Raw genomic sequence first — 13,489 nt, forward strand, 5'->3', positions numbered from 1 at the left:
CCACCCATTTCCTTCATGGAGTCCTCCTGATGCAGCCAAACTAATGCTAGTTCCTCACCTCGGAAGATGCAGTCTTCCCTTCCAATTACCTAAGGAAAACAAACATGGACGTCCCTACCCGATGAGCATCAGACCTGATCATCTTTCCTCTCCGTCAGGAAATGTCATCCTCACCTCTACCCAGCTCCCTAATTATTAGTAATTTCTGGCACTGTAGAGAAGGTGGCCTAAGGGCCTCCTGGGAGGCTGAAGAACACTTGGACTTCAGCGGTGGCCAAGTTGAAGATAGGGCTAAGGTTGTGTGCTGACCTGAACTACAATTTCCTGAGCGATGCTTAGTTTTGCTCTCTAGCCAATAACTGGTCAGCTCTTCCACCTCCTCCCCCTCCCTCCCTCTTTCCCCTCCCCCTCCCCTCCCCCTCCCCCTCCCCTCCTCGGGAGCCTTGGTGCCTCCTCTAAGCCTGGCCCAAGTCAAAAGCTGATTTGCTACAGCTGTAACCATTGAGTATCTTGGAATGGTAGTTGCTAAACCAGGTTCCCTCAGGTGCTAGACTTTGGGGGGAATGTCATGTAACAGCATAAAAGAGCCCCCTTGGGTTTTGGCATGTAATTCTCCCTTCATTAATTCGGATGATGAATTTATTATTCCGGGCAAAGAAGAAAAACTACCCACATCTGTATAGTAAGTATCTTCAGAGACTGAAGCAGCGAAGTGGAAACAGAGGCCCTTAAGCCATCTTCCCCTTTCTCACCATCTTTCCCCAAGTCTGAACAGCACCCGTGAGTCTTAGCAGGCATCGTGGAAGAGTGCAGCACAGATGCATACACAGACGTCTCCGCGAGATCTCCTGCTCCTTCTGTCCCTGGGAAGAAGAACTCAAATGTGCAGCTCTACATTCAGATCGTTTTCCGCGCGCCCTGACACCAGGGATACTCAGAGAAGCTCTGGCACTCAATACCGGGCTTCCTGAAGGACCACAGACACTGAGGGCCCTGACACCGATGTTTGCAAGGATGGAGGCAGAAACTTTCCCAGAGCTCCCCCTGAAACCCCCAGGACCAGGCCATGGGAGTTCCGATCCTCTCCCAACACCCAGACTGGCTGGTTTTGGTGGTCAGGTGATGGGAAGGTCATCCTAATTAGAAGCACCTGGTGGCGGTGGGGTGGGTTACTGTTTAAAACTGCTGCCTCCTCTTCCCTTCTTCCCACCTCCTTTCTCTCCTTAAACACACACACACACACACACACACACACACACACACACACACACACACACACACACACACACACGCAACGCTCCCTCCCTCTATTTAAGCAAACAACTCTCTCCGTGATTAAGTGCAGCCCCTTCTTATCTAAATACCACACAGATGTATGAAGACATGGCGAGCTTTCTGCTCCTATACAGAGCTTGCTCCGAGACCCATCTTCTCCACACTGACACAGAGCAGCCTTCCCTGGCCTCCGCGGACAGAAAGTCTAATGGCTGCGACCTAGTAAATCAGCCGTGCTTGGCACGCTGTCCTCCATTTGTCAGATAGGATTTTTCCCGCCGAAGACTTCAGTCGCCCTTCCCATCTGGGCTTGCCCCACTACAAGGGCTTGAAACTGCCCAGATGTGAGCAAATGGAACACGAAAAGTCCCACCTCCGCTGGCAACTTCCTGTATTACTTCAGCTGTCCAGATAACACCTTCAGGTGGTTAACTCCAACAGCCACTGGAGTGAGAACCGGGACAGTTAAGGAAGACAGCTTGTAAGGCTAATGGAGTGCCAAGGAGTGGGTTGAGGGGGCGGGGGGAGGTGGGATTGTTGAGTGTCCCAGGAATTAAAGGGGTCTACCCGAAAGGGATGGCAGTCTAGGGCTGGGCGTATAGGCACCAGTGACGAGCTTGCCTCTCATATGCAAGGCCTTGAGTCTGGCTCCCAAAACTGGGGGGTTGAAAAAGAGGAATGAATGCAGATTAGCCCTAGCTAATCTGGGTTTACAATCAGCTCTTACTTCCGTTGATTTTTGTCCTCAATTCCAAGCACTGTTCACATCTTGGGTTCTGAGGGGTCCCATTGTGAGGATTCCCAAGACAGGATTGTTCCAACACATGCAAGGACGCTGTGGAACACCCCCTCCCCTCCCCAGAGCATCCTTGACCAAGGAGCTCTCTGCAGAGCCCAGCTCCCGTTGCCCAAAGAGCTGTGAGGTCCTCAGAAATATTGAGATTTCCATCTCAGTTCTACAGAACCTCATTGTGCACTTGTCCTATGTGGCTTGTGCTTAGTAAATCTTAGAAGCGTTCTGTAAAGAGCCAGATGTACCCCCACTGTAAAGGAAAAACCAAAATCTCATCCCCTTCCCCTGAGCCACTTTTATGAATATTAACACCACCCACAGTGCTTGCAGGAGGCCTTGTAGCAATGTGTCCTTATAGCACATAAGTACCTGTGCCTCATTCCTAAGCCCTGTTGGTGCTATTAGGATGTTTTTGCACAGATGCAATGAGCCAGGCTCTTAAAACTTGAACCGACTCTCATGTGCCCAGGAAAAATAACTGGAGGACTCTGACCCAGTGAATAGCTCAATCCATCGATGAATTAACGTTTCGAAAGAACTGTTAGGAGGGGAACTAGAAAAAGGTGAGATCTGGTGGGAGGAAATACATCACAGAGGCTGCATCTTTCTTAGCCTGGCCCTTTCTTTTTTTTTTTTTTTTTTTTTTTTTTTTTTTTTTTTGGAGCTGGGGACCAACCCAGGGCCTTGCGCTTCCTAGGCAAGCCGCTCTACCACTGAGCTAAATCCCCAACCCCAGCCTGGCCCCTTCTTATTATGACTCTTATATGTTTACCGTATGTCATGGGCATCTGCCCCAGTGAAGAGAAGGCAAGCTAACATATACGAGACCCCATTACTCTCCTTCCTAATCAAGATTTCTGGGGGGAAGCCAGAAACTAGACAAAGGCATGCTATTTCCCATGACCACTTGACGTGCCAACAATAAAAAATGCTCCCCTTCGCTCTTATGAGCTCCACCAGATGACTGGTCCGTTTTTATTCCTCAGAAGCGGACATAGATTTGTTGGTATCTCTGGCTCCCGTATGGAAAAAAGGTGAAGCCAACTTAACTCGGACCCATCTCTTGCTGCTCTTTGATAGGGGCTCTGGATAGCACCTTGAAGAGTGGTACGCGCTATGCAGAGTGAGGTCAAGCAAGCTAGGTTACCAACATGCCTAAGCAGGCCCACGAACTCATGGCGCCGGGGATCCCTAATTCCCTGCTCCCCGAGAAACTGAAGTACATTTCTTCACACCTGTCTTCACGGTTGTGCTAATTTGTTAGAAAGAGAATAATCTGAAGCATCATGACATGGTATGCCTCGTGGCAGTATGGCTTCTGTAGGGGTGGGACCAAGCCTGAAGGAAATTCTCCCTTTAAACCACAGAACTTAAAGGAAGCGCCAATATCCTCCTTGGCCATCATAAGTGTTGGTATTCTGTCTAAGCTCCACCCCCACAGCTACCTGGGAACAGCCGGGTACGCTCCGCCCCACAGTTGCCTGGCAACAGCCAGCTGTGCCTAACACTATAAAAGGGGGCTGCTTGTCCCCTCCTCTCTCTCTTGCTCTTTGTTCTCTACTCTTCCCCGCTCTTCCCCTCTTCCCTGTCCCTTCTCTCTACCCCTCCTCCTTCCCTCCACGTGTTCATGGCCGGCCTCTCCTCTCCTCTCCTCTCCTCTCCTCTCCTCTCCTCTCCTCTCCTCTTCTCTCATTAAACCTCTCCACGTGGAACCATGTTGGCTTGGTGTGCTTTGTCCGGGTTTGGGCCAAGACTTAAACCCCAACATTGGTCCTAACATTGGTGGCAATACACTTCAGCGGAATAGGAGAGTGTGTGAAAACCCTCGTTTCTTGCCTTTTAAAAAAAAAATGGTGTTGGTGTGCCTGGATGAAGTTTTGATGCCGTGGGCACATTTGGAGAAAAACTACTAGTTGTTCTGGTGTGGAGCTCGCACTACAATGGAAGAGGCCCAATGCCAAAACAAACAGCCTGGGGTCAGCAAAATGTGTCTCTGTGGGTACAAAGGCGGGTCCAGCAGCAGAGAACTCAGCCTATGCAGCCGGGATGCCGAGACTGTGGCTTCTAATTCTAGCTGCACCAGTGACCCAAAGTCTTATGGGAAATCTCAGCCACAACACGTCGTATTCTTCCTCTGCAAAGTCCCCAAAGGGGGACCACAGCACCAAACACAAGCCATCCATCTCTTAAGTTCTGGCTGGTAATATGAACGTGAACACTAAAATGTACCAGTCAGGAGAGGGCATCTGGAACATGGAACAGAAATGTTTGGCAGAGCTGAAACCCACACAGACAGACAGACAGATAGACACTGGGCTAATACGGAGATGGGAAGGAGGGCAAGGGAATGCTCATGGTCCTTCCGAGGTCTCTTCCACCCCATCTCAACTTAAAGGCCATGGACTACGACCAGAAGACACCATTGAAACAACTCAAGGGAACAGGCTGAGTGGGAGAGCGCAGGGAGTGGATGACAGGGAGTTGGGCCAATCACAACTCACGCTGTTATTGATCGAGTGATTTTAGTGAATACACGGCAGGGAAAGCAATGAGAACAAAACACATCTGGGAATTACTATTAACATAAGTGATAACATCAAAACATCTGGTCAAATGTAGTTAAAAAAAAAAACAACACGAACGAAATGGAATGTAAAACATCTTCACAGTATCCAAAGCTTTTGTATAAAAGGTTTAGGCTATAAAGTGGAGTCCTCACGGGGCAAGGGGGCCAGGGGTGCGGGGACTAGGGCCAACAGGGATTCCACATATGTGCTTAGGACCCGCAGTGCCAGGTCAGAGCAGTCCGCATGCCATCGTGAAGATGAAGCTTCAGGTTTGCTTCTGAAGCTCATCTTGAAACACTTCCAGCTATGAAGGTACAACAGAGCATCTGGTTACATGGAGGCTAACAAGAAAAACAGGTTCTAGCTTTGGGAACCGAGAGTTCTGTAATTTACACATTCACAGGAAGCCTGGACTCTGCCCCAGGGAGAACACAGTGCTAACCCACCAACCGTGAGTTTTGAGTATTGATACAGAATGTTTTTAAAGTAGAATATCTTTACAATCCGTGCCTCCGAGCCTATTTTCCAAGATAACTACTGGTAGTTTCCAAAAGTTGGGGGGGGGGGGCTGGCTTTTCCTGGCTCTCCAGAATGGCTATTTTAAAGCTCTTCTTTTCACTGGCAACGCTGGTCAGAGCACACATGGACCTCCGCCATTGGAAACCAGGGGCAAAGCCAACGAGTCTGCACATTGGTTTGTTATACCTTTTGTTGTAATGGACAAAGGCTGCTGATCACGCAGCTTTGGGCCCTTAGCCTCCCTTTTTGTCTAGAACTGCTGATGTAGTAGAGACAAAACTGGTCTGTGTGCGTGTCTAAAATCCTCACAGGTCCACAATGGAACTCTAAAGCCGGGGATTCTAGAGTGGGAAGACAGTCGCTGGAGTTCACGTGATCAGTTGATTGTGAATCCTTTCTGAGAATGTTGCCTCCTATCTGAGGATTCCTACTCTGCCCAGCACAGGCTGTCACTTCTGTTCTGTGAAACTGCTAACATCCTCAGAAAAATTAATATAGGTGGTCCTCTGCCACTTGGAGAGGGCCCTGCCACATGGTGCACTTTGCCAAAACGAACAGACCCTCACTAGGCACTGAACTAGTGGCTGGAAGCCCAAATCTACACTCATGAAAATTTGTCTTTCAGTTGGACAATGAAAAGGTAGACTATTTCAAATTACTAATTAAATCATATACAATTATCGGCAAATCATTTAAGATTCCAAATAATGTTATGATTAAGGTTGGTAGAATTCTTAAAAGTGTTAGGATAATAGAATTACTAGACATAAAGTTAATTAGCTCACTACCCCACTTAGATCGGTAACTAGGTTGGCATGGCAATTTTCAGGCTGGAGTCTTTCAGAAGTAACCAGAATTTTTCTGCTTCTGTGCCAATCCAAGGCCACTAGATCACATGACTCCTCACAACCAATGCTGCCTCTGGATTGAGTAAGCCAAAGGGACAGCCACTGTGGCCCTTGAGATGTGGTGGGGAGTGAATAATCAGACTTTGGTGGAAGAAATTAGCTTTAAAAAAAAAAAAAAGAACTACTCGGACAACAGGAGTAAGGCTGCCAAAGAGAACTGGAATATTTACATCACTTATTAAGCATACCAACTTTAAGAAATACCTTTGGGCACTTGGGGAAACTGCCGATGGTTAGCCTTTGAAACCATCTTCTCGGGTAGGGCTTAGCCTCAAAAGAACGTGAGTGGAGGCATACAAAAATAAAGCTGGAGGGCTCAGGCAGGCAGCAATTCCAATTTTGTTGGAATTATAGGCAATCGTGTTTAAGAAAAAGGGCTCTCCTTGCAGAAAAGCAGAGTCCGGGCAGCATTGTGGACACTTGTCTCCTTCCACTGATATGGCAGCTAGGCACAGCCATGATGCCACGCCCATCTCCTCCACAGCACATGCACAGACAGACTTGCCTTCCACAGCACATGCGCAGTGTGCTTATTAAGAGGACGCCTTGGGCAGTCCGCGATGTTAGTCTTGGTTATCTTTGAAATGCTCAGTGTGGAGTTTTATCCAAGCCTCGGAAGATGTGTGGGGTTTTATCACTGTTTATGTCTCTGTTCTTTCGAAATGTGACAGACGGGATTACAATGTGAGGCCCTTCACACAGGATTCCCCAATCACCCTGACTCGTGACCTGCTTGACCGTCTACATTTGTTCTTTTCTTTCACTATTATTTTTGAAAACTAGTAACCATTGGCTTCTCAGCCTGAAACACCTCATTTTCCTCATGCTCACGTTCCTCCTCATACAAAAGCAGATCCCTGCCATCCTGATATCCCGATGAAATGTCCATTTGAGACCTACAGTTTCCAGCCCCTTATCGTGTGTGTGTGTGTGTGTGTGTGTGTGTGTGTGTGTGTGTGTGTGTTGAAGGTGACAATGGTCTTGTTTCTATCTAAGGCAGAAAGAGAGGGGTTGTAAAGGCTTAGACTCCACAAGGAATTGGGAATGCTGTTCAGAACAACTTCAAGCTGAGTGACTGTCCTCCTGCACTTCTTTACAATCCTTTTTTTTTTTTTTTTTTTTTTTTTTCTCCAAACTGGCAAACATTTTCCGTTTTGTGCCTGAGGCTCAGTGAAAGGATTCTGACTCTCCTTGTGCCTGCTGGCCCTGCTGCAGCCCTTAAAAAAAAAAAGCCTTCCTAATCTAAAGGGCCTTAGCTGGATTGGCTGTGGAGGGAAGGGAGAGGGGTCGCTGTAGGAACAGAGCCAGGTGCGATGCAAAAGCCACAACTGTAATGGGAGAGAGCAACATGTGAACCCCAAGAGCCAGGGTCATTCACACGCCCCCACCCTCACCCCAAGCCACGCTCCCTCCCCAGTCCACCCCAGTGTCACTTAAAAACAGACTGGAAGGTGGGACACTCGTGGTTTTTCATTTTCTTCATGAAGTTTTTGAACTCCTTGTTTTTCTTGTCCCACTTGTGAATGGCTGTGAGCAGGTACTGGCTCTTCACCTTGCGCCCCATGATGAGGAAGTTGTGGCTGAGGTTGTCCAGCTGGTGGCAGGGACAGTCGGCGCCATTCTTTAGGAAAAGCACGAGACGCTTCAGCTCCTTCTTCTTGATGGGCCCCAGCTTCAAGGGTTTCTTCTTCTTGGGGACAATCTTCTTGTCACCGTTTTCCTTCTTCACTTCTTTGATTTTCATTCTCAGCGCTAGGATGAGGAAGGGAGGCAGAGAGGGGAGGAGAAGGCAAGGAAGAGACGGCATTAGGATAAAGTGCTTAACATTCAAGGACATCGCACCCCGTCCAACCTAAAAGGAAAACAGTGACAGCCAGTGTCTTCAGTTACCCAGGGTGCTATTGAGCTGCAAGCATCCCCAGGGATTGCTGCAGGGTACCAGGACCGGACTCAAGTCAATGTTAGATTTCAGCAATGTTGAGTGGGATGACTCAGAACTGGAAAGCTAAATGGTCATGCTTTCTGTCCTATGCAGAATACAGATGAGTGCGTGCCTGCGTGCCCGAATTCGTGTTTGTGTGTGCGTGGTGGGCGGAAGAGGAAGGTAGCTTGTGGTGAGGGAAAGGGGAGAATAAGAGGGAACAATAGGAAAAGATAGGAGAAAAGTATGATACACGTGCATGGAAATATCCTAATGAAGCCCATTCTTTTATATGCCGAAACAATATAAAAAGAGGAGAGGTCACATGACTCAACTTAATCTACATAGCCTAATGTTATGAGACTTGTTTAAAGAATTGTTTAAAGAAAAAAATTATTCTAAATTTTTTTCACAAGAAATTAATGGTTTGGGTTTTTTTGTTTTTTTGTTTTGTTTTGTTTTTTTTTTTTTACTTTTTCCACACATGGTTTCTTTAAGTAGCCTTGGCTGTCCTGAACTAGCTCTGTAGACCAGGCTGACCTCCTCCCTCTGCCTCCTGAGTGCTAGGATTAAAGGCCTGTGTCACCATTACTCGGTGTGGCTTGTTTTTGTAACACCCAAAACAAAACAGACAGAATCAGTGTACGTATTCAGCAAGGGAGATCCAGAGAGCAGTTCAAACTGTATGCCAGGGTGCACTCAACATCCAGGTCCAACTTTAGGATGGGCAAAGTCAGAATTCCTCTGACTCTATGTTCAGGAAAGTCTGACAGCGGGTACTGCCCACAGACGGCTGCCACTGGGGTCTTGTCTACCGAAAGGACCCTTGCAGAATTAAACTCTGCTCAGACTCCCTGGAAGCTGAGAGACAGTTCTAGGAAACACAGTCAGGGGACGAACACTCATTTGTGAGTTTTAAATCCCAACCTGTGTGTATTAATCAACTGTCCATTGTGCTAACGAGTACCTGAGCTAAATCAGCTGAGACGGAAGAAAGGTTCGTACATTTTGGGGAAGCTACAGTTTTCAACGACCCATCGATACTGTCCCATGGGCCTGTGGCAAGACAGCGCATCATAGCAAAACCACGTGACAGGAAAAAGCAACTAATCCCTTGACAGCTAGAAAGCAAAACAAAACGACAACGACAACGACGACAACATGCCAATAATAACTCATTTCTACTAGGCCCCACCTTCTGAATGTTCCACCAGCTCCCAGAGTGCCACGGGCTGGAGACAGAGGCACATAGGCCTCAGGGGGCTATAACCAAACCACAGCACCATTACTAACTGCCCACTTCCAATCACAGGGCTATGCTTGCCATCTTCGTGGCTTCAAGATCCTTTTATAATGAACCCAAAACTTAAGAGTGCTCATTAATTGAATCAAGAAAATAAGGGACTCAGATGGGCTCCTAAATGGCACAAGAGGCTTTCTGGCTGAAAGAGACCATGGGTCTCGAGAATTTACTACTGACCGTTCTGTTGGTTATAAGGCCAACCCTCAGCCGCCCTACAAGTAAAAAGGAAGGGTAAAGAGTCTTGAGGGTCAATCTTCAATGACTAAAGTCTACATTGCTTTCTTTCTCTGATAAATGAACATCCAGAATTTGAGGCCTACATAACTCCTGGCCTGAAAAGAGTCTCATGCCAGGGCTGGTAGGAAGGTCACAGTGGACCCTTGTGAGCAGACTTCGATAGCTGTTGACCTCCTAGCTCTTCTGGAGTTCCCAGCACTCAGTAAGGTGAGCCATAGCTTCTAGATGAATTCGAAGTACCAACACTCCCACCCCAGGGGGTCATTGCCCACTGCCTCAGATCTGTTTGGGTCTCACACCCATGATGAACAGAACAATCAGCCAGCAGCCGGGTATGCAATGAGCACACAGCAGAGACTATCCCTCCAAGGCCTGCCTCACCCCAGACAGGCCCAAACTGGCCCACAACCTACTTCAACTCCCACTGTTGGCTTACAGACCTTGAACCTGGGAGTTCACTTGAAAAAAAAATTTTTTTTTCACTTGTTCCAGTGAAAAACTTGCTGAATGAGAGACGTTCTTGGAGGGGTTGAGTGAAGAGACCAGCCAGAACAGACTCACTGCCTGGGCCAAAGCCAAGCCAATCTCATCTCTGCCCCCTTCTGCCAAATGGAGCCATTGAGAATGGAAAGAAAAAAAAAAAAAGACACCACCCAACATTTCCTATTGTTTTCATCCTAGTGCCCTTCCAAGACCTGAGTTGAAAGCTTAGTCCTTAGTGGAGCTGTTAGTAGAATGTTCTCCGGGTGGGTGAGAAGTCTTTAGGTCACTGACATGCACCTTTTGAGAGGGACAGCAAGACCCTATACCTTCTTCCCATCTTTGGGACTTTTCTGGCCATGAAGGAAGTGGCTTTAGACCAACATGTGTTCTACCCATACTGCACTGCCTCTACTAAGGCAACAGATCAACCGATCATGCACCAGCCTCTCCTGCATAAGTTGGCTCTCTGGAGTATTTGCTGTATCAGGAAACTAACCTCATTACTTATTAAAGAAAGGTTGCAAAGTATTACACAGCAGCCAGGCAGGAAGAACAATGGCGGCCCTACACAGGGCATCGCTAGCCCAGGTAGTTAGATGATGCTCAAGCCCAGTGTGTAGAACTAAACTACACTTTAGAAGTGGCCAAGTACCACTTAGATCACCACGAGAGACTAGTGCACAAACCAGCAAATGACAGGGGACCTTCTTTTCTGCAGTGAAATGTGTCATCACTTACTAAAGACCCAGTAAGCACTGTGCTCTCAAGGGAAGCACAGACCAGGCACTCCATCTACTACAAAGGTCGTCAACCTGTGGGTTGCAACCGCCATGGGGAGGCAGGGAGGAGGGATCACATATCAGATATCCTATATATTAGACATTTACATCGCAGTTCATAACAGTGGCAAGGTTGCAGTTATGGCCAGGGATCACCACAACATGAAGGACTGTCGCAGTGTTAGGAAGGTTGAGAACCACTGCTCCACTAACTCCTGCTTGCTAATCACAATGACAGTTAAGCAGCCATTTTGAGTGTTTCATTACAATCAAGAAGAACCTGGGCTACACGACAACAGCACAAGGCTGCAGTTCATCGTCGGAAGAGAAGCAATCAAGATTCGAACCCGCAGCCAAGCCCACAGACCCCCGTGCCCTCTCACCAGCCATTATTAAGTTTAAAACGCTATTGCTTCAGTGGAAACTATTTCTTGATTGTGCTGCTTTTAATCACAACTTTAAAAAAAAAAAAAGCTCCTTTGTCATGACCATGTAAAGGAATTTAGTTTACATAGGTGGGGGAGCAGCGAAGGGAGGGGGGATTGATGGAAATGTGGTACGCATTAGGCTCTCTAGTTCTTGGCTATTTGGCTCACTCTTTTTCAAGGTGGAGAAAGTAAGGAAGAGAGCACATATGGCCAGAATTGCTAACATCTTTCCACCTTCCCGGGGTTTGCTTTCAGCATGCAGATTACCAGCAGTGTTTGATAGGCAATTATCCACCCAAAGTTAATTTCTTCTCATCCCTAAATGCCTGGGCAAACTCCACCACCACCATGCCATACCCATGGCACGAAGGCAGAAGTGGAGAAGGGCCCAAAGTAGCCAGGACTCGATCACCATTGCCCTCCAGTTCCAAGGTGCTTCCTGCCAGGGCTCTGGGAAACTCAACCATGGATGAGTTCGCAGTGCAAATGGTGGTAGCTTTAAAGATGCAGGGGGCAGCAGCTACAGGACACAAAAGTATATGGGCTTAAAGCCTGGCTGCTTGGGTCTCTTTGGCTCTCCTGTAAACTACACAGCATAGTGTAGTTGCTGGCATGGTTTAGGTCACTTCCAGCATTCGGCTCACCTGCCGGGTTAGGTTTGCTGGGTTAGGTTAACACTACATTTTAACTAACTAACCTTTGGGCTCCAGATTTCTGCCACCTTAAAACGAAAGAAGGAAAAAGCCGGGCAATCTTTTTTTCCTCCTTAGCAACAATGTAACAACCCCCCCCCCAAGGGTAAAGTCTTACTCTTATCTATGCATTACTGCCAGCCAATAATTCAGACCCTCCGAAACTCTGAAAAAACTCCAAACTTGAGGTTGCAATTTGTACTGTTTGAGTCTTTCTGGGAAATTTTAAAACAAACCATCTCTTAGGTCTGTGTACATCTGAGCACATTTCAGTAGACCATGAAAGCTTCATTCCACTCCCAGTCACTCAAACCATGTTTTCTGCACACAAATTACACTTTCTTGACAGCCTCCCACAAGGCTCAGCCATAGTTCTGAGGCCAAAATGCGAATCAGAGAAGTCCTAACACTCATCCCAAGCCTGCACTTCCTTCCAAATCATCTCTTCCCCTTGACCTCCTGGTCTCCTAAAGGTGTGTCTGTCCTTCTTCCAGTCATGGCCAGCTATAGCCACTGGACGAAAGCCAACCAACAGTCAAGGACCATGCCGGTAAACAGCCAATAATCTGGTATTGCTGTGGGATTCTAAGAGGGGAAAGAAGAACCCAGGAAAGTAGGGGTGAGTGGGGCTGAGGGGAAAACACGCTTGAAGCGCAACTGATTACAGGTAAGGGGTACAGCGAAGGGTAAAATACAGGGAACAAAAGAAAATGGAGAATCCCAAAGAAGCACCTTTCCTGGCGAGAGAAGAGTTATTAGAGAAGTGTCAGAGGCAAAGATTAAAAATGAACAAAACAACCCTGGCAGCTGTTTCAAATGGAGGAGACGCCTCCCATCCCATGCTCTGAAGAATGTGTCTACCGCCGACTTCCTGGTGATGCAGGTCACTGATGGCCTGTCCGGGGCCAGGATCTGAGCCAGTGGAGGTTACTCCAGAGAGCTGACGGCCAAAGGACAAGGGAGACCAAAGCATTCCCTGCAGACAGGCTCTGAATTCCTGGAATGTCTGGGAAGAGTAACAACCACTGAGGACCACTAGCCAAACACACTAGAGGACGCACACGGCGCTCTGCTTCCTCCCCAAGTGAACCGAAAATTGGGTGGCCCAGTGGTTAAGGCCACTTGCTGTTCCTGCACAGGGCCTAGGTTTGATTCCCAAAGATCCGTAACTACAATTCTAGGGGATCCAGCGTCCCCTGGGGACCTCTGTGGGTACTAGGCATGCACACATACATGCATGCACACATACATGCATGCATACATATGCATAAAATAAAAAAAAACTTAAAAAAAAATAAAGACAAACCAAACCCATGCAAGGAAATGGTAAAAGACAAGAATTCGTCAAGAGCATTCTAGACAGCAGAAAGCACAGGAAGGGCAGATTTGGCTTGACAGAGAAGACAAGCTGAAAGTAGCCGCTTACAAAGAAGGATGGCTCCTGCTAGCGAGAACAAGCTGGTCGCCATAGCCAGGGCCACAGATACTGAGGGGCTGGGCCACAGGACACAGCTATGAATTCAAGTGGGTAACCTCGCCACCTACCGCAGCAGCCGCCGCCGAGGGGTTTATTCTAGATGTCGG

The 13,489-nt window shown here is 47.7% G+C and overlaps 1 protein-coding gene across 1 annotated transcript in view; it reads right to left on the reverse strand.

The window, feature by feature from the left end:
- Positions 1-6,201: 6,201 nt before the first annotated feature.
- Positions 6,202-13,489, reverse strand: part of Sfrp1 (secreted frizzled related protein 1) — a 36,166-nt gene continuing 28,878 nt past the window's right edge. The window contains exon 3 of the mRNA XM_032919148.1: positions 6,202-7,814. Coding sequence (XP_032775039.1) covers positions 7,492-7,814 — 323 coding nt within the window. The 3' untranslated portion in view covers positions 6,202-7,491. The remainder of the gene's footprint in view (positions 7,815-13,489) is intronic.

The sequence above is a fragment of the Rattus rattus genome, chromosome 13, assembly GCF_011064425.1.
Source record: "Rattus rattus isolate New Zealand chromosome 13, Rrattus_CSIRO_v1, whole genome shotgun sequence".
NCBI lineage: Eukaryota > Metazoa > Chordata > Mammalia > Rodentia > Muridae > Rattus > Rattus rattus.